The sequence below is a fragment of the Callospermophilus lateralis genome, chromosome 16 (assembly GCF_048772815.1).
Source record: "Callospermophilus lateralis isolate mCalLat2 chromosome 16, mCalLat2.hap1, whole genome shotgun sequence".
Taxonomy (NCBI): Eukaryota; Metazoa; Chordata; class Mammalia; order Rodentia; family Sciuridae; genus Callospermophilus; species Callospermophilus lateralis.
In genome coordinates, this window is record NC_135320.1 from 44,628,240 (window position 1) to 44,649,887 (window position 21,648).

At 38.2% G+C, this 21,648-nt stretch overlaps 1 protein-coding gene across 1 annotated transcript in view; it reads left to right on the plus strand.

Moving 5' to 3' along the window:
* The window catches only part of Atp6v0d2 (ATPase H+ transporting V0 subunit d2), a 44,818-nt gene extending 23,378 nt beyond the window's left edge, over nucleotides 1-21,440 (plus strand). Inside the window, exons 3-8 of the mRNA XM_076836239.1 lie at nucleotides 10,001-10,179; nucleotides 11,525-11,604; nucleotides 12,962-13,039; nucleotides 17,638-17,814; nucleotides 19,586-19,660; nucleotides 21,279-21,440. Coding sequence (XP_076692354.1) covers nucleotides 10,001-10,179; nucleotides 11,525-11,604; nucleotides 12,962-13,039; nucleotides 17,638-17,814; nucleotides 19,586-19,660; nucleotides 21,279-21,440 — 751 coding nt within the window. The remainder of the gene's footprint in view (nucleotides 1-10,000; nucleotides 10,180-11,524; nucleotides 11,605-12,961; nucleotides 13,040-17,637; nucleotides 17,815-19,585; nucleotides 19,661-21,278) is intronic.
* The last annotated feature ends 208 nt before the right edge of the window (nucleotides 21,441-21,648 follow it).

Sequence of the window (21,648 nt, forward strand, 5' to 3'; positions counted from 1 at the left end):
CTATTTAAAAGAGAGAGAGAGAGAGAGAGAAGCATCAGAGGAAATGTTACCAAAAATGCAAGAGGGAGCAGAATGTTTATGGGGATATTCTAAATCTCAGCAGATTATTTACCAAATCAGGCAAAATGGCTGGGCTTCCCCATGTGAGCATCCTTATGTGCTTAACTCTGGATTGAGCGTACCCAGGGTTTAATGTAATGTTTACCAATGTAATCAAGGAAAACTTTCATTTTAAAAAAATTAACACATTGGGAAATACTTCCCATATAACATAGCCCTTGTTATCCTTATAACAATAAGTACGGGTAGAACTGATAAGAATGAATCAGCACCATTTATTGAGGAGGTTCACTGAGGAATAAAATAACTTACAAAACATACACAAAGTTACACACACACACATACACACAGTTCTTTCCATGACACCAGTTCTTTCCATGAACAATTACCTTTGAGAATTTATTTTATATCCCTGTCTTGGATTATTCTTCTGTACAAATATGACTTAGTCAACATATCACATGGTTTTGGTCACTTTAAACAGTATCATTATCATTAAGAATACAATATATGTTATGTTTTGCAGGTAAAAAAAAAAAAAAGAAAGAATTATGACCAGACCTGTTAGATAGAAAGGAACCTGTATCAAAAACAGCCTAATATAAGGAGGTGACTCCCATGTCTAAGACAATGTTTTCAGACAATGAATCTGTTGCAATCACCAAGTAATTTACTATTCATTTGGGACCAAAGGAAGTGTTCAGACTGAGTTCTGAAGTGCCTCCATCTATCAAAAAGATTTGGGCCTTTTTACATATTAAAGTGATTATCATTTATAACAACCTATTAGCAAACTTCTTTTTGAAATCAATGATTATATTCCCAAAGAGGTAATATTGGGTCTTTTGAACTCCAGATATCTTTTACAAAGCATCATATTTTTTAGAAAACCTATCACAAAAAGTCAACTCGAGGTTTTGAAGGTGCAGAACAGAATGGTAATAGGCTTTTCACAGTAAGTATAAATCAGAGCTAAGGACTAACATCCTAACAGATAACATGATTTATGGTCTTGTCATGTTCCAGTCTTCCACAGAACTGTACCACTCGGCTCCTTGTCTCTACACCACACAGGCTTGATACACTCCCATTGTCTAAGAGCAATAGGTAACTTTAGAAAGAATTCTGGGGATTGAATCCAGGGCCTGCTGCGTGCTAGACAAATGTTCATCGAGCTATATCTCCATCCCTTTTTTCATTTTATTTTGAGACAGGACCTCACTAAGTTGCCAAGTCTGGCCCAGAACTTGCCATCCTCCTGCCTTAGCCTCGTGAATAACTGGAATTATAGACATTCACTGATGAGTACCACCAGAAAGGATTCCTTTAGCTGGAACTAAATGTAAAACTTCAGAGATGCAGAAACCTCAGGCTTAAAAACGAGTAAAAACCTTACTTTTTTTTACATTAAAGATTACATGGTTTATATTTTCTACTCCCATCCTGCATAGATCTGTTTATAGAAAAATATCTCTCTTATTCGGGGCAGCCCTCTGTCTGTACTTTCTTAAGTATTTACAAGTCCTGATGCCAACCATTCAAAATTGAACAGATATTTTCATTTTTAAACTGAGGAAATGGAATACTTGTTAAACTGGTTTTTAAGTGACAGAACCGATCTTAAAATCAGGATTATCTGTTCCAAATTCCAGACTTCTTCTGTGGCAACTTCTTTTGATTTACAAGCTGCTATTTTGTTGTTGTTGTTGAAAACAAGGTCTTGATTGAATTTGCAATCCTCCTTCTTCAGCATCCTGAGTAGTTGGGATCAGAGGTGTGTACCACCATGCCCCATTGACAGACTGTCTTTATATGTATGTTTTGATATAATTTGCTCAGTGACCCTGTGAAGTCTTCCTCTCCCATGAGGACAAGTTTGTGAAAAGATTAATCGGCCTTCTGTTTTCTGTTTACTCATCCACTTCAGTCTTGTTTCCTCTCCCATCATGTCACCCAAACCTTGCTAGTTGCTAAGCCCAAGGATGCTTTTCAGCCCCTTCCCAACTCACCATGGCACTTAACGGGTTGTTGACGTCCTGTCCCAGTCATCCTGTGATGACACTTTTTCTTTTCACTCCTTTGACCATTCTAACTTCTTTCCACTCTATCTTACAAAAATCTCCTTTCTGCCCCTTAAGAACTTTCAGAGGTCTGTCCTGTTCTCTCTTCTAAAATGTATAATTCATTTTTAATGATTTTTATTCACATCATAGCTGGAGAAGAAATCACAGACCAATTAATAAAGGACCTTATATACAAGGAGAAAAACTTGTGCTTTATTCTGATCACTGATAAAGAGAGAAGGAGAAACAGATTCAGTGCCTTCAGGTTTTAAGATCACATGATTTAGGGGCCTGTGGGGAAATCAGGCAGTCATATCCGCAAAAAGAAAGGACAAGAATATGGGTCAGGGCTGGGGCTGGGGCTCAGTGGGAGAGTGCCTGCCTAGCATGAGTGAGCCCCTGGGTTTGATCGCAACACCACAAAAAATATATATAAAGAGAGAGGGAAGGGAATATGGATTTAAGGTTGGGCAGAGGGATTTTGATTAGAGTTGAAGATTTGCAAGAAGTCTGCTTCTACATGTTAGAGAAGAAAAGTGTGGCCATGGGTGAGAACTTTGAGTGGAACATACTGAAAGAGAATAATGTCAAAAATAGCATCCTTGGTTAATTATACACATAAATATTTCTTTGCTCTGCTGGCTAAGAGGACTTAAAAGGAACAAAAACCTAGTAATAAGCTCAGCTCATGCCTAGATCTTGATTTCTAATGCCCTTCTCCCAGACGAGGAACCAGATGTCCTTGGAAAAATAATCGATTCTAGGACTGAGGCAGAAAGTATTCAAGATGAGCCTGGACTTCCTTGTGGTGCTGTAAAGTAAGAAAGTGCTAAAAATAAGTACAAACACATACCACGATGTCACGGGTACATCAGAGAAGCCACCTGAGGGCGCTTGAAGTGGCCAACATCTGGAACACTTGAAGCAACAAAATAGAGGAAGTAGCATTGCATTATCACCCCAGGTATAAAATAAATATCCACAAATCTATATTGGTATAAGTAAATGGTTAAACAAATTAATAAATAAAGGTGAAGGGACAAAACTCCCTTGGTGAAGAATTCCAAATGATTTACATAGATACTTTGTGCTCGGGGATGAGAACCACAAGTCTTTCTTCTATCCTTTTTTTAAAAATTTAATTAATTTTATTTATTTATTTCCTTTTGAATTGAGGTCTTGTTACCTAGGCTGGTCTTGAACTTCTGGGTTCAAGTGGTCCTTCTGCCTCTGTCTCCTAAGTAGCTGGGACCACAGGCTTATGCCACTGAACCCAACTTTTTCATTTAGTTAATTTTTTTTAAGAGACTGGTGTCTGGCTATTTCCCAGTCCAGCATCCCTAATTATTAAGTATCCTGAACACAGAGACATAGAAGTTTCCTTCCAAAAAATGAAAAATGGAAAAGTATGGAGGAGTACTTTTACTTTGGAGACACCTGACAGATACTACCTAAGCCAGTTGATCAAGGTCAACATTGACAGTCACAAATAATGGTAATACTAATCCATACCCTTGACATGATGTGATAAAATAGCACTCTACCTATGTGGTCACAGCCCAAGCCTTATAATAAAACACACAACTCCCAATAATGAGCCATCCTATAAAATCTCTGACCAGTACTCCTCAAAATTATCAGGATTGTCAAAAACAAGTCTGAGAAACTGCCACAACCCAGAGAGGCCTGAAAAGATGTGGCAACTAATGCAATGTGATGTCCCAGATGGGATCCTGGAACAGAAAAAGACATTAAGTTAAAACTAAAGAAGTTTGAACAAACTATGGACTTGAGTCAAAAATAATATGCATAGGGCTGGGGTTGTGGCTCAGCGGTAGAGTGTTCATCTAGCACATGAGAGGCCCTGGATTCAATCCTCAGCACCACATAAAAATAAATAAATAGAATAAGGGTATTATGTCCAGCTACAACTAAAAATAATTTTTAAAAATATGCCTATATGGATTCATTAATTATAACAAATATGCCATACTAATTGAAGATGTTCACGATAGGATAGTTAGGCACAGTGGTACATGCCTGTAATCCAGCTACTTGGGATGCTGAAGCAAGAGACTCTACAAAGAAACCTTGGAATACTTCCATGGGCCATAATGAACCCCCTCCACAATTTTTCCCTTTGATTTCATTTTAAAGGCCTGAATTTACCTCTGTCTCTGCTCACTCTGATTTAGTGCTCATTAGCGCACTGGCAATCTAACTCTCTAATAAGAGTCTCTTGGATTTTATCTGAGGGACAAATGACATTGTGACTAATAACTCTTCATTGTGTAGTGTCCAATGTCTTTTCTGTCTTCTTAGATTAGTGATCACCATCCTTTGATACACCCCAGTAATTTAAAAATGCACAAAACTTCTTCTAATATGTGCATTTTAGAACACTAAAATTAAAAAAAAAAAAAAGAAATTAAGCCAGTGCAGCGGCACATCATTATAATCCCAGCTACTTGGGAGCCAGAAGCAGGAGGATCACAAGTTTGAGGTTAGCCTGGGCAACTTAGCGAGACCCTGCTTCAAAATAAAAAGAGCTGAGAAGGCTCAGATGTAGAATATCCTTGGGTTCAATCTCAGTAGTGCAAGAAAAGAAAAATGAAATTAAAAGTCATCCTAGTGAAAAATTTTGAATGCCCTCTAGGATAGCAATTTTTCAACTGTGTTACATGTCCCCCTAAGTGTCGGGGGTAACTTTCCAAGTGTTATGAACATGGGAATAATGGCAAGGTAACCATCTTCCAGATCCTGAATGCCTGTACATATATACGTACTAGAACTGCCTAAGAAAACTTACAGGAAGGCCATCATGCTGGGTCCCTTCCACCTCCTTTTCACAGTTGTCATTCTCCCCAAGTGCTTTTTCCCACTTTTCTCTCTAAACCACACCATGATGCACAGCCCGGAGGTCTGGAAGGTTTTAGGACACAAAACAAATTATGGGACCACTCCCTGTACTGGCGTGGTACAGCACACTGGAGATCTTCACTGGACTCTGTTTCTTCTCTCATGCCAGAGCGCTTAGCCAAGGACAGCCATTTCCCAGCTTTTGCTAAGACACTGAAGTACTAAAATTTTACCCATAGAAGAAAGTTCCTCTAATTCAGCAATACAAATAATGCCTGTCACATAGTAAAATAAATAAATAAATAAATAAAAATAAATAAATAAATGAAAAGACTTAGAATTTTTTAAAAATATTTTTTAGTTGTCAATGGACCTTTATTTTATTTCTTTATATGCAGTGCTGAGAATCGAACCCAGTGCCTTACACATGCCGGGCAAGTGCTCTACCACTGAGCCACAACCCTAGCCCCAAGATTTAGAATTTTAAAAATATATTTTTATAACCTAAAATTTTTGAAATTGAGTAATTTAATTAGTCTATCACAGTTTTAGATGAGTTCGTGGTTTTCACAGGTGCTTATATCAGAGTTACAGAATAAAATGCTTAAAAAGGCTGGAAAGAAGGATTTTTGTATAGACCATGAATAAGAGAAAAATTAATCTGATTAGGCACTGACCTTGGCTCTGTCATTACTTATGAACAGAATTATCTGAAACTAGATGAATAACTGGATGTCTTGAAGATCAAAAATTGCTCAGCAATATTTTATTCTTGCAAGTGGAGGCATGGCCCTGGAGGTCTATAAAGACTACAGTCTAGAGCAGAATGCACTGTCTTAGGCAGGTTACCTTCCATCCCAACATCCAGTGATAATGATATTTGATGCAGATGTCTGATGGGGAGAAGAAAGGGGACAGGAAAGAGACCTCTGCCCCCAGCATGAACCAAGCCCTGGGTTTGGCCTTAATTTCCCAAACACCACAATAACTGGTATTACTGTCCCATTTTAGAAACAAAGTCACTCAAATAAGGAGTGGAAATAAAATTGAATTCAATCTATAAAACTCTTACTGTAAGATAGGGCCTAGCTACTCTATTAATATAATAATAACAATAACAATAACAACAAGCATACTCAACACACACACATGCACACATACTATATAGTCACAGGCTTGTTTGTTACATGAGGGTAAATCCTGCTTACAGCATTGACATTTGTCACCCATCAACATCAGTCTCCTACTCCTCTGCAGATTGGGCATGTTAACAGCTCATATGCTTTTACATTACAGGGATGCTGTGGGGAACAATTAAATGTCTAGAGCCAGCTAAGGATTATTAAGAGCTAGCAATTCCCTTCTCAGGTAATTGCTTTTGAGCCATAAAGGGACAGTTAAATAAGCGCTTCCATTTTAATATCATTTTCAAGAGATAAAAAGGATTCTAAAATTCCATAATGTCTAAATTTGGTACTGCTGTTTGGGAGGTGAAGAAACTGTATAGTCATGTGCTTTTTATAAAGGGATAATTGCCTGCTTCAAAAACTTCTTTAGTTAGAATTTTTATTGGGGTAAACTGTAGAAGTTCCACAGAGAAGGAGCCTTACTTTTCCACCCAGGAATCAATCCTTGTGCAGGAAGTCTGCAACTCATGAAGCCATTCTACAGACAGTGCTTCTAAGTGTCCAGGTTAATTTTAATCCATTGCAAGGTGTCATTTTTCAAGTCTATCTTGTGATAGTGGTTCAGCCTTGTCACTGTCAAACCTTGAGAACCTCAGCTCATAAGGGGACTGTCCCTTCCCTCTTCCTGTCTGCAAATTCACCTTCTCCACTGCCTCCTTCCCATTTAGCACTTAAACATCTTTGTTTCTCTCCCACCTTTAAAAAAAAAATACTAAAACTCATTTGGTCCCCATATTTCCATGTAGCTCTTTCCCTTTACTTTCCAATCAACTCTTGATAGGAACTCTCTCTTTAGCCTCCTTACTTCCCATTTATTCAAAGACACAGTGGTCAGGCTTCTACTTTCTTCTCTCTCCAACAAACACACTCCCCTGAAAGTGTGTTTTTTTTTAAATTTTTTAATTATTTTTTTTGTTATTGTAGATGGATAGAATGCCTTTATTTTATTTGTTTATTTTTATGTGGTGCTGAGGATTGAACCCAGGGTCTCATACATGCTAGGCAAGCGCTCTGCCACTGAGCTACAGCCCCAACCCCCTGAAAGTGTTTTCATCGAATTCACAGATACCTTTTAGTTGCCATATCTATCAGTGTCTATTTCATTGACATATCTGGCCCTTTGACACTCTACCACTTCTTTCTAGAACTCTGTAGTATTCACACCCCAGTTCTCCTCCCATCTGCTCATCTTTTTCAGTTTTCTTCAAGGTCTTTAAATATTGGAACTCCCCAGAGTTATCAGGAAAGAACACTTTACATTCCTTCCGGGATATGATCTTAGATATTCCCAAGACTTTGGCTTCCACCTTTAAATGACTCCCTCCTTGCTGAGCACAGTGGTACACACCTGTAATTTCAGCAACTCAGAAGGATCACAGGTTTGAAGTCAGCCAGGACAACTTAATGAAACCCTGTCTAAAAATTTTAAAGGTGGGGGGAAGGGGGTTGGGGATGTAGCTCAGTGGTAGAGCACCCTTGGGTTCAATCCCCAGTACTGCAAAGATAGATAGATAGATAGATAGATAGATAGATAGATAGATAGATAGAATGAATCCCTCCCTCCAGATCCTCCCAAATGCCTCTAGTCTACCACTGTTTCCAGGATTCAGACTTCTGAGGCTTCCTTAGCATCTCCTCTTGGATATCTCCTAGGAACCTTAAACTCATTACACTCAAAATATCTACACTCACTGAACCTCCTCTTCCTCCAATGCACTCATCTCATTAAGTAGCCTCCAAATCTAACTTCTAGAAACCTATGCATCATACTTGATGATTAAAAGCAGCATGGATAAGGATTATGAATAGGGTCTCAGCTGAGTTCAATTCTCAGTTGCCCACTTGGTAGCTGTATGTGTTATGGGCTTGGTTTGTGTCTCTCTGGGTCTTGGTTCCTCACCTGTAAAATGGAAATAAGAATAGACTCTACCTTACAGTGTTCTTATCAAGATTAAATAAGGTAAGTTTTACAAAGCCCTCATACTATATGTGTGTATTTACCTCTTCTCCTGTTCTAATATTTAATACATAGATGATAACACTCCCTTCCACTTAAAGGTATTCAGTATCCTTCATTACCTTCAATATCCAAATTCCTTATCTGGTCTACCATGACTGTGCATGCTTGCCTCAGCCCCATCTCATGTCTCAGTATCAGGCAAAAAAATAAAATAAAATAGTCTGAATATTCTTGTGCTGTCATGGTCAGGGCTTTTCAAATGTTCTTCCTTCCTCCTTCACATACTTCCCCCCAGCTTCTGGCCCCTTGTGCCTGCAAAGCTCCTCCTTGTTTTTCAGGTATCAACTGAAATGATACTTCCATAGGAAGTCTGATTCCTGGACTAGTTGAGGCCCCAACTGTAGTGGCACCCCACTTTCTCCACAGAAAAGACTTAACTGGGCTGCTCCAGAAATCTTTACCATGGCTGATTTTAGGACTGTCAGCAAGAGTCTCTACAAAAGAGTTTAATGTAGATAAACTTCCTATTTTCATGTTGCTCTATCTCACTTGGACACTGGCCAGGAAGAAATCAGCACTCCAGGTGCTGGACACCCCCTTACTAGTTTTTCACAAATGTATCCAGTATAGTAGTTTGTAGAAATGTGCAAACAAGGCCTCTGGCCTTGAGCTGGGCTTCACAGAGATGTCTACATTTCTAAGATAAGAGAAGATACCAATTGGGCTCCATGGTAACAGCTGGCAGGGGGAGGAAAGAAAGGGGAGAAGAAGCTCTCCCCTCTCAGGTGTTGTCCTGGAAGGGTTAACTTGCCCAAAACAGTGAAAGAAAAAACTGCTTTTATGTTAACTTCTGAGTCCTTCCTCTTACATGCTGGGTATAAAACTCCGAAACTACCTGAACTCAGGGTTCAGGGGATTGATTGATTACAGCAAAAGCTGTGCCCTCTGAACCTGGCTGCAGCCCAATAAAACTGTTTCCTGCTATCTTCGGTGCCTTGCCTCATCTATCTCTACAACACAAGTACAATCACCACACCACCCTTTGTTTCTTTTGCATAGCATGTGTATGCGTCATTATTGTTTATTGTAAATGCTTCTTTGTTCAGTTAGATCCTACCTTGAACTGTATTACATGTAAAGCAAAGGACTGGGTCTCCTTTACTCCCCAGTCTTATTTCTTGGCATATCTTAGGTGCTAGAAACATGAACAAACAAACACATTCACCCAGTTTTGAAGGCAGAATTTATATCAAGTAAAGAAATCACAAAAAGTATAAACCTATGGGCTCTTGAGGACATGGGTTGAGTGGCTAGAAAATTCACTACCTGGTCTCATAGGAGGAAAAAAACACAGAATATTTTTAGCATAAATTTTGAATTTTCTGTGATAGGCTTCACTGTTGATTTGAATAGTCAATTTTTAAAGTAGAACGAGGTGCTCTAGGTCTATCAAGACTGTAGTCCATTTTGATAAATCAAACACTTCACACCCTCACTTCTATTCCACCACATCTGACAATTATTACACAATGGCCATCTTTTGCATATTCCTACCAGCCAAGGTTTTTGTTGTTGTTGTTTTTAGTTCTGGATATTGAACCCAAGGCTTCACATATGTAGGCAAGTGCCTTCCCTCTAGGCTACATCCCCAACCCCACCAGCTAAAGTTTGTTAATTAGTTGATTGTGGTTTTTCAAACTATGACTGATATTTTTACCCACCATATCTCCTAAACCTCAAAGTTTAAAATTTTTAAAATGCTCCCTTTTTAAATGAAAGAGATTATGGCTGAACTGTATTTTTTTACTTGTGGGATGCTTCTTTTCTTCATGCAGTTGGTTCTATAATATTTGAGTCTTCTCCTAAACCAGGTGCAGTTACATGATAGACAATGTGATTCTACTGATGAATGGTGCATTGCAGAAAAAATCCGTGAAGGAGATTCTGGCCAAGTGCCACCCATTGGGCCGTTTCACAGAAATGGAAGCTGTCAACATCGCAGAGACCACTTCAGATCTCTTTAATGCTGTTCTGGTTGAAACACCATTAGGTATGCATGCATAAGCTGCCCATGTATGCTATCCCAGTCAGTAGAAAATGTGCTTTCAGTTCATAATTTTTTCTAACATGATTGTGTTTTTATACAATACAGATTCTTCTAATCCTTTTTTTTTTTTTTTTTTTGAGGGGGGAGTACCAGGAATTGAACTCAGGGGCACTCAACCACTGAGCCACATCCCCAACCCTATTTTGTATTTTATTTAGAGACAGGGTCTCACTGAGTTGCTTAGCACCTCGACATTGTTGAGGGTGGCTTTGAACTCACAATCCTCCTGCCTTAGTCTCCCAAACTGCTGGGATTATAGGATTGTGCCTTTGTGCCCAGCAGATTCTTCTAATCTTGATCCATCATTTTTCAGGCCAAGATAAGTGAATCAACCTGCTTAGGGTCACATGTGAACCATTCATAGTGGAGAAGAAGCTGGGGATCATCTTCCAACTTGCAAACCCTGTACTATGAATGTTCATTTATTATTATTATTATTTAAAAATGCAATCTTATTCTTTAACAATGCTAAAGGAATAACTTTATGAGTATTATTTATCTATTATTGTCAGGAAATCTGGATAGTAGCATTTCACTGTTAATCATTTGTCAAAATAGATGCCTTTTATTTTAGTTTGCTGGGGATTAAACCCAAGGCCTCCTGTGTAATAAGAATGTACTCTACCACTAAGCTGCACCCCTAGCCAAAATGATTGCCATTTAAGACAGAAATTTAAAAAGGCAAAAAAAGAAAAAACTTTGTGTCACCCTTTTGTGTCCAAGGCTAAGGCAGCATAGCCTATGGAAAAGGGGTGAGTCTAGAATCAGACAGACATGAGCCGAAGTCAGGCTCTGCCTGGTCTCACCAAGGTGACTTGGGACTACTCAATTATTCCAGTTTCTTCATTTTAGAAATAATCATATCTTGTGGTAACAGAGTTTTGCAAACTAACTGTGACATAACTTTTATCCATAATAGCATAAATTAGGTTGCAAATGAAATTTATTACTACTAGATAAGCAGCCATGTGTTGGGGATGTAAAGGAGGGATTTCAAAAAGTGAGCCTTCAGTGAATAGTTCCAAGGTGTTGAGAAGATTAAAATAAACCAAAATGAATTCAGTGTTTAGTACAGTGAGCAGTGTCCAGGCCTCATTCATAGTAAATGCTCTATAAACAATAACTTCTATCATCCTAATTCCTGCTAGCCTTATTGAGTCTGTAGATTGCAACTCCATAGTGTTCTTATTAGGAGTGAGCAGAGAGTCATGTGTTCAGGAAACGTTATCTACACTTTATAATCTTGCTTTTGATTTATTTATTTTTTATGATAAATTTCTGTTTTTAGCTCCATTCTTTCAAGACTGTATGTCTGAAAATACCCTAGATGAGCTGAATATTGAATTGCTGCGCAATAAACTGTATAAGGTAATGGTTTTCCTGATTATTATATTTTTCTTGATTATGCGATGTATCATAACCAGAGTTCTTTATCAACAAAAGTTACTTTGCCCATCAGCCAACTTCTATAATAATGAAGCTATGCAGATTTGGAATGTAGTTCTTTTTTGTCTGTCTTCCCATTGCATTCATGCATGTCAGCTTCCCTCAGCCAACAGATTTTTGAAAGGAAATAGCATGCCCTGTACTTCTGTATTCCTAGCTCCATGCACAGTGCCCAGAATATAAAAGGTGTTGCTTGGATGGTGGTAGGTGGATGGATGAGAGTGGGGTGAACCATATCAATCCATTTAAAGTAACCAGCATGCATAGTAAACCTTCTGCTATACAGTGTCCCTTTCTGTCATTGATCCTGTTATAGAGCCCCCACATCTCATAGTTAACCTGCCCACACAATTTTAAAGTACAGTGTGCCGCAATCACCAAAATTAAAAACTGGTGGCTGCCACATCACATACACCATTTTGCACAATCCAACTGTCTGGACTGTGTTGCCACCATTAGAGTAGCCCTGTATAGGGGCTGAGCAAATCTGCCCTTTTTCATTCCAACCTTTGTAGCATCTTTAGATACTCCCACAGGATAAATTAATATATAGTATCATTTATGTATAACATGCTTAGCTCAAACACATGGTCCTCTCAAAAGTATTGTACTACAAGCAATTTTTCTTTTTAGAAAAAAGACATGTGGGCTTTAAGGAGATGTCTCTGAGATATAACTAACAGAAGGCACCACTCTAAGCCATTTGTAGGCCTTAACTTACTTCATCTAACAGCCAAACTGGGATTTCTACCATACCCATTCCTCAGGTGAAAAAACTGAAACATAGAGATATAGGGTTTCCTTGGTAGATGTTAGTTAACTAGTGAGCATGAGAATTGGGATTCACACATGGGCAGTCTGACCTTGCAACCCAGTCTGTCTTTCCAATATATCCTCACACTCAAGTCATCCCAAATATGTTTCTGAGAGATTAAATGTCAGCACAGGGCCGCTAAAATCACTTGCTAAGCTCAGAAAAAAACTTGGCATTCTTGTTACAATAGCCAGAATTAACCATGTGAAATAATTCAAGAACCATGCAAAAAAATGCATAATTATAAGTTATGATAAGTGCCATTTTGTTCTTTCGTGGAGTTCTTTTTTAATCTGTGCAACATGAAAGTGTCTACCAAATTTATTATAAAATGTCTCCCTATTGGAAAAAAAAAATAGTTCAATTGCCATAATAGCATTTAATACTCTATAAAAAACTGATCTAGAAATTTCCAAAAGGAAAACATATTCATTTTATTGTTTTATGATCTTTCTTCTTTTTCAGTCTTACCTTGAGGCATTCTATAAATTTTGTGAGAATCATGGTGATGTCACAGCAGAAATTATGTGTCCCATTCTTGAGGTAAGAAAGAGCCCCTGAATATTTTATGCCAAATAATGTGTTTACATACTTTTTCTTGTTTTGACCCTGCTTATATATTTTTTTTATCTTAGAAGCCATGTAAAAAATAAGCAGACACTTGATTATATATGTCATTTGATGTCTTAAATTAAGAGTAGTATTTGCCTGGGACCCAGGGGCATAGCTCAGTGGTGGAGTGCTGGTTTGTCTACCTCTGCAGCAGATATTATGCTCTTTTTAATTCCCCTTTATCACCATGATTCTATCTATGCTTAGAGGGCCTCTTGCATGAAGGTGGATTTACAAATGCATGCATGATCAGGGCAGGGAAGTTTTGTCCTCTGAAACTAAGTTTTATGTAAAGAATATTTTTAATCATAGGTTATCTGTTATGTTGACTTCACAGGTGGATAGACTTCTGATTTCAGGAAAAATCTAAGCAACATAAGAAAAAAGCAGCAACAATTGAACATCATTTGCATGTATTTTAACCTAATGTTCTGTTACTGCATATATGAAATTAGTTTTCCTCATATATCTAATCATTAAAATTTTACAGTTAAAAATATGTAGCTATCCCCTGTTGAAATTCTTAAAGCCATAGCACTGCTTGAAGTAAAGATCTCCAAAAAGTAAAGAACTCCAAAACTATGTTTGTCCTTATCCATGTTATACAGGAAGAAGGTATCAAATAAATAAATAACTTTTTTTTTTTCATGACAAACTTAAAATCAGAAAGCGAGCTAGTCTCTTTCATGCTGGTCATATAACATGAATAACCTAGTGACCTTATGAAACTGTTCTCTTTCGTTTCATAAATTTAGCCACACAGTAAGTCTTATTTATTATAAAAATGTCTCCCTATTGGAAAAAGTCTATTATTTATCGTTCAAAACTAGTTTTTAGTTGGCATCATTTCTATGGTTTAGAAGTGGTTTTGTATATCTTAAACCTAGAAGTATGTGAAATAAAAGTTTTGTTAAAACTTATATAACTTTTCAAAAGGTATAAAATGGCGCTATTCATAGCCAACATTTACTATGTGATAGTCTATCCTGTGTGCTTTATATTCATGAATTCACATGGACTTCAGAAATGCACAACAAAATGGGCATTTTAGTATTTGGTTTTCAGAAAGCACAACTGAGGCACAGAGAAGGGTAGTGACTTACCTATTGTTACAACTCTCGTAAGTGGTAGTGTCAGTATCTGAACCAGGCAGCCCAGCTCCTGGTTATCAGCTGTGCCCTATGCCTCTGTATGAACTTCACTACTCACAGTTGTCCTGTATAAAGTACTAATTCATAAGCAAGATCCTACTCTATGGCCTAAAAATTCAATAATCGGTAAGAATTACGTTTTTGTAATCCTCACTGGTGTAAAAAGACACACTAGTGTTAGAAAAATGTTTGCCGCTGAAAGAATTTGACCAAATAACTATAAGCCAGTGTTCTCATTTTCTCTTTTCTATCCTCAAAATACTATCAAATTAGAATAATTTTTTTAACTATTAAAAATGAAGATTCAGCTACCACTATACAGCTGTACATGGCATGCTGGACAACATTATAACCTTTCTAATAATATGTTCAGAGAAGATCTGTTCATTTTACATACATATTTTTCATCATGTAATTACCTTCCTTTCATTTGTGCAGTTACAGATAAATTTATAAAGTTTCATATATATGCTCATTTAATCTCACTTGATGGTTTCTTCAAAAGACTTAAGATGATAGAAGAGAGCATAAATCTAGACTTGCATGTGAAAATTTGGCCTCATTATAAGATTGTACCTCCATATGAAGAAAAGAAATTGATTTAAATTCAAAACAAATACATTGCAATATACTATCACCTTTTGTTCCTGATCTTCCATCTACTGTAAATGGTTAATGATACAGTACACAGGCAATAAGGTTGGGCTGGATTCCAGTTCACCTCACCCTTCCATTGCCATGGACACCTCTGCTCTCTGAACCCCACCAGGTGTATCCTTCTTCCTTTAAGGAACTGTCAGTGTGTGACCTGATCAGTTCAACTCCATGATATGCAACTGATAATTACTGAATAAGTCAACAGTATGGTTTTTTCTTAACAACAACAATAAAAATAAGTTATGATTTGAAAATGAATATTTATAGAGTGGTAAGGGCATCCAACATTCACTGTGCCACACAGGAACCCAGTTCTCTGCAAAGAAAACAGGAGCTAAATCAAACCAGTATCACCCCATTTGATTTCCTGTAGTCAGATGTTGTCAAACTTCACTTAGGGATGATCAAAGAATAGTCTTTTCATAATTCTAAAATTATAGTTCTTTTCACTGAGAGGATTCACACACACACACACACACACACACACACACACAGCCTCTACAGTAGAAGAATAAGGTGGATATGCACATAGTTATACTATAAGGGAAATGAAAGTATAATAGGGATTCAAAGGAAATCATGTCCACTTAGGGAAGAAAAAGAAGGGCTTGTTGTGAAAAATGGCATTTGATGGGGCCCTCAAATACAGGGAATTCAACATGCAGAGGTATGGTACAGGGTCTATGTGTTGCAGGCTAGGGGAAGAAGTAGTAATAAGGACAAGGAATTGGCCAGTGTACAGAATGTTCCCGTAACTATTGTGTCTGTGGAAGTCCTCTGTTCTTGACAGGGCATGTTAAGCCCTTCATGTTCTCTCCCCAGTTACCAGTCCACCCACCTCTCTAATTGCTTCCCCGATGTTTGAATTACAATCATTCCTCCAAAATGTCATGCCCTCCTTCACTCAGGCTCCTCCTCTGGTATGGCCTCTGCTGTCTTGCATATCTGCAGTGCTGCCTACCTTGCCCTAATTCTCGCCTCAAAATCCTAACATCTTAGAACTAGAAAACACATAAAAGAACATCTGGGACAATCACCTCCATTATTGCTCCTCCTGCCCTAATTTTTATTTTAAGGTTTCTTGTTGCTGTGAATCTCCCTCTTGGCATTTCTTCTCTTGTCCCTTCAAGGTCTAAACTTACTGACAGGTCTGGTGCTCTTCAGTAGCCAGAGGCAGCTGCTTTTGCTTCCCAGTTGGGCCACTCCCAGCTCCTGGCCCACCCATAATTTCCATGAGAGCAATCAAATGGATCAGAAAAAAACTCTCCTTCTGATAGGAAACACCTGTTCTAACAAAAGAATTCCAGTAAAATCTGTTGCAAGTCTGGTTTTGTCACTGGTTAATTATCAGAAGTAACGATTAAAGGATAGCATAGAAAAATTCTTTTCAGCTTCTGTAGGCACATGAATAACCTTGGAATCTTGTTAAAAAGCAGTTTCTGGTTCAGTAGGTCTGGACTGTGGCCTGAGACTCTGCATTTCCCTCGGGCTTCCTAGTGACAAACTCCTACTGGGTTGTGAAATACTCTTGAGTAACAACATTGTAGAAAATATTAGAGAACTTGGAAAGTAGTAACACCACAGACTGTTCTATTGGATTCAGTAAACAGTTAAGATGTTCCTGTGTGTTGGGCACTAGTTATTCAAAAATGAACAAGGAAGAAGAAATTTGATCCCTCAAAGATCTAAGAGTGCAGTGAGCATAAAACACAGGCACAGATTTCAAATTAATGTGTAAGTATAAGGCACTTCAAGTTTCTGAGGTCAGTGACCATGGCAAATACCAGGATAGGTGGGAGAGGAATCCTGGAAAGATAGAGTAAGATGGAATGGTCAGAATAGGTAGAAGGAGAACCAAGAGATAGTCAAAACATGGACAGCAAATGAAAAGAAGGAAGTCTCTAGAATGAGTGATTGGATGAACTAGGTCTTACATGAGGATGGGAGCTCAGGTGCCTAGTGGCTTTATATTGACTTACCTTGAGGATCATGTAGCCAACCCCATCCTCTTACGAATAAGGAAGCATAGGCCCTGAGAGGAAGATAACTCACCCAAGCCATAGAATTCCTAGGTACAGAGTTGGATTTTCTTTTATATCTAATCAAGGATATTAAAAAAGAAAATCTAAACCATGAAAATAGAAACAAATGGTTAAAATTATGAGCTAGGGATATCAGTGGTAGAGTACCTGCCTAGCTTGCATGAGGGCCTGGAATCAATCCCCAGCACTGCATGTATGTGCAGGCGTGTGCTCACACCACACCCACAATTATACTGACAACATTTAGAAAGAGATGTTAACTTGTATGAAATGCACTCCCCCCTCCCAGCACTGTGCTAGGCACTTCCACTTATATGGTCTTATTCTGTCCCTGGCTGCACTATAATGCATAGTATTCCCATTTTTATGGTATTAGTCTCCATTTTTTATGTGACTGTAGTAGCCCACATGACAGAGATGCAGGATGTCTGGGAAATAAAAGTTAGTGGGGTTTCAAGGGTCGCAGGCCATCACCTCGCTGTGAGATCCTGCTCTGGGAAGCAAAGTTACTCCTTTCCAAAAAGAGACTAAGGGAACATTAATAACATGTCTGCATTCAAATTAGACAGAGGTCAGGAAAAGAAAGCAAATCACTTCAGAAATGAATGCCTGCTTAGGGTTTTGTTCATACCATTTTGTAGATTATTAGATTTTACTGATTTTTGTCTTGCAAATTCAGTTTGAGGCTGACAGACGAGCTTTTATCATCACTCTTAACTCCTTTGGCACTGAATTGAGCAAGGAAGACCGGGAGACCCTCTATCCGACCTGTGGAAAGCTCCATCCTGAGGGGTTGCGCTTGTTGGCTCAAGTGGAAGACTTTGACCAGATGAAGAGAGTAGCAGATCATTATGGAGTATGTGATTACCCCAGGTGCCCCAAGCACCTTGTGTGATTTCTTCTCTTTCTTTCTTTCTTTCTTTTTTTTTTGTACCAGGGATTAAACTCAGGGACACTTGACTACTGAGCTACATCCCCAGCCCTATTTTGTATTTTTTTAGAGACAGGGTTTCACTGAGTTGCTTAGTACCTCACAGTTGCTGAGGCTGGCTTTGAAGTCTCAATCCTCCTGTCTCAGCCTCCCGTGCTGCTGGGATTACTAGTGTGTGCCACCACACCCTGTTACCTTGTGCAATTTCTTCACATATGCTTTAGAAGCCCACACATCCAATTATACTTCCTATCAAAAGAAGTTATAGTTTATTAGGTAACAAAGAATCATCTCTCCCAAAGACATACTTCAAGTTACTGGTCCAAGTGTGTTTTTTAAGGTTCTTGCCAAGCAAGTATTTGTTTAAATCTCTAAGGAGTGGCCACCTGAGCACTCCTTTGAAGAGCTTGATAAAACAAGTTACCCAAGAGACTGATGCGGTGTTCTGGAAGTGTGAGCTCATGTCAAAATTATGTGCAATACCCTGACCCAGTGGTCTTTTCAAGTACTCATTGAGGAAACAGGGCAAGGGGCCAAATATTTATCTGGACTACAGGACAGGAATGGAGATATGCATGCATTTTTCCACTCCTTTTGCTGAGTAGCAGAAATCAGGAGAGGCTGGATGTGGTGGTGCACACCTGTAATACTAGTGACTCAGGAGGCTGAGGCAGGAGGATTAAAAGTTCAAGCCCAGCCTCAGCAATTTAGGGAGGCCCTAGCAACTTAGCAAGACCCTGTCTCAAAATTTAAAAAGGGCTGGGGATGTGGCTCAGTGATAAAGCACAACTAGGTTCAATCCCCAGAATGTGGTGGGAGGGGAGAAAAAGAAAGATAAGAAACTGGGAGAGTAAAGAGAACTACTGGGATTCTTCCCCTCTGCTAGCATTGAGCTACTCTAAAATAGCCTGAAGCTTCTCAGCTCAAAGTTACATATCTCATCCCAGATTCGATTCCCTCTGACTTCTGACAGTTACATACCCTCCGGGTAACTTTTACCTGGACTAGAATGACACTCATGTTTTCCTATGGAATTTCTTTTCTTTTCTTTTTTTTTTTTTTTTTTTTTTTTTTTTTTTTTTTTGATGCTGGGGATTAAACTCAGGGCCTTGAGAATGCAAGGCAAGCACTCTGCCAACTGAGCTATATCCCCAGCCCTTCCTGTGGATTTCTGAAACCCTCTAGTACAGAAAAGTCAGCAAATGATACATGGACCTTCATAACATCTCACCTGTAATTACATGAGACTATTCAACACAGTTTTAAATTGGTGCTTTCCCCCAATTCCCCTCCCTTCCACATTTGAAATTTCATGTGAATTTTATCAGTTGTCATCTCCCCTCATGAACCCATATTGATCAAACTATAAGTGTTCACTGAGTCCAAAGAACTGGAGTGTGTAATTAGTTCTGACAGTGTATGTTGAGACTAGAATGTCAGCTTTTGCCTCTTGCCTTGTATCCCCGAATAAGTGAAGAGGTTAGAATTTCATCCACACTCTTATTATTTGGATTATTTTTCTCTTTTGTCCAGACCAGAGGCCAAAGATCCTACATAAAATATTCAGGGCTTTTGGTATAGATTTTTTTTAAAAAAAATAAATGCACAGTTTCTATATTTCTAGAAAAAATATATTCACATACATTTATAATAAGTAAAGATTTCTTAAAAATTAATCTTTGTCTTTGTTTTTAAGGTATACAAGCCTTTGTTTGAGGCTGTAGGTGGCAATGGGGGAAAGACATTGGAAGATGTGTTTTATGAGCATGAGGTATGATATAAATAAAAAAGGCTATCAGTTAACATACTTTTACTGTGGGTTTTAAATATGCTCTAGTTTGGGTATTCTTTTTGTAGCTGAGCAGGCCAATCAATGCATGTCAGTTAATAGCATATTAATGGCTGACTTGGAGTGCCAAAGTTCTACGGTTTACACATGATAGCTTCATATGGAATTGTCCTGGACAAACAGATGTGCAACCCTATGATGCTCTGGAGGAAAGCAGCTATTCCATAATTAACTAGAGAAGCCAGTTAGTACCTCCTCACCATCAAATATTGGCAATACTTACTGTTTGGTACATCTCGTTCTAATCCATTTTCCCTTCAGGAAGGGTTTTTCCGTGGTTAAAACACATGGACACAATTTTAAATCTTAGGAATTATTTATATGGAAATCCATTTGGAGATTCTAGGCTCTTCTCTTTCCCTTAAAAAGGCAGAGGAGTACTTAACTCATGTATAGTCAATTAGTGTACTACTGGACTGTTTTAGCAAAAGTGTTTCCCCGCAACCAGGTAAATTCCCCCCAAATCTAGAGAATGTTTCTCATGTATTCATTTCTCTGAAATCATTGGTCCTTCCATCTCAATCTGACCGAAATTAATAATAGGGTTGGATTGGCTCCCGAAAGCCGTTTGGAAACTTTCTTGTACCTACCCTTTAGCCATTTTTTGAGAGTTCTCATGTCTGTCATAGAAAAAAAGCAACAACAATGCAAATTACCCAATATATTAGGGTTCTTTCTAAATTCCACATTATTGTGCTACTGCTGCGAAAGAGGCTGTTAAAGAAGCTGCCCTTGGCAGGGATAAGTATCTATTGCTGAGAACAGAGGCAGCCTCGGCTTCCTGACTGTTTTGTGCAGTGTTTTCAGAGCTACACAAGGAACTAAATACTTCTCCTCCTTTTTTCCATCCCAAATGTCAAAATGGAAACAAAGGAAGGAATTTCCAATTTTATTCCAGTTAAAAAATTATTTTTGACAATTTTTGTTTGCTCACTTTGCTTTTACAGAATAAAACAACTCAACTGTATGGAAAATTGCTTCCAAGTATCTTTAAAAAAGCTCATAATATCACTCAATCTAAATTCCAGGAGCCTGTGACATTGCCCTGAAGGGGAGTTAGACACCCTAAATACCTTTTTCAATTTTTAAAAGTTGTGGCCAAGAATACCTAAATGAGACAAGTTCACTAGGTGGAAGCCAGACAAATATTAGTACAAAGTTAGACACACATTCCAAAATACACCTAGAAATCTTTACCCTAGCAGCAGTGCTGCTAAAATTTAGAGTTTGTATTATGAGTCTATACACTTGGTTTTTTAGTAAAAGGCGAAAGATTTATACGATCTGAAGAGAAACCAGAGTATACACTTGGTTTTTTAAAGTGCTGCTTTCTGCATTGGTCAAAGTGACACGCTCCCTTTAGAACTTGCTAAATTGCTACTGTTTTCTTCTTCCATTTGGCCCAACTTGGATATTGTCTTTTTAAATTCAAATAAGCACTGATTGAACAGAAGCCAGTCTGTAGCTTAATATTATTTCATAAGTGCAGTATGTTCCAGAGAAGTTGATCACCCGTGTTGTTTTTTTTTTCCTTCCTCAGGTACAAATGAATGTGCTGGCATTCAACAGGCAGTTCCACTACGGTGTGTTTTATGCATATGTAAAGCTGAAGGAACAAGAAATGAGAAATGTTGTGTGGATAGCAGAATGCATTTCCCAGAGACATCGAACTAAAATCAACAGTTACATTCCCATTTTATAAGCCATTATGGAGGTTTCAAATGCAGACAATCATGAAAGTTAAAAGTTACTGAGGAAAACAAAAGGAATTATGCTACATTATCTAAATTACACAAAAATAAGCCACACTGTACCTTTGTGAGTTGTAGATCCACTGCAAACCCAATCAACCAACCTGAAACAAAGCATTTCTTTTGTTAAGCAGCCTTAAATTTTGTTTCCAAATTTAT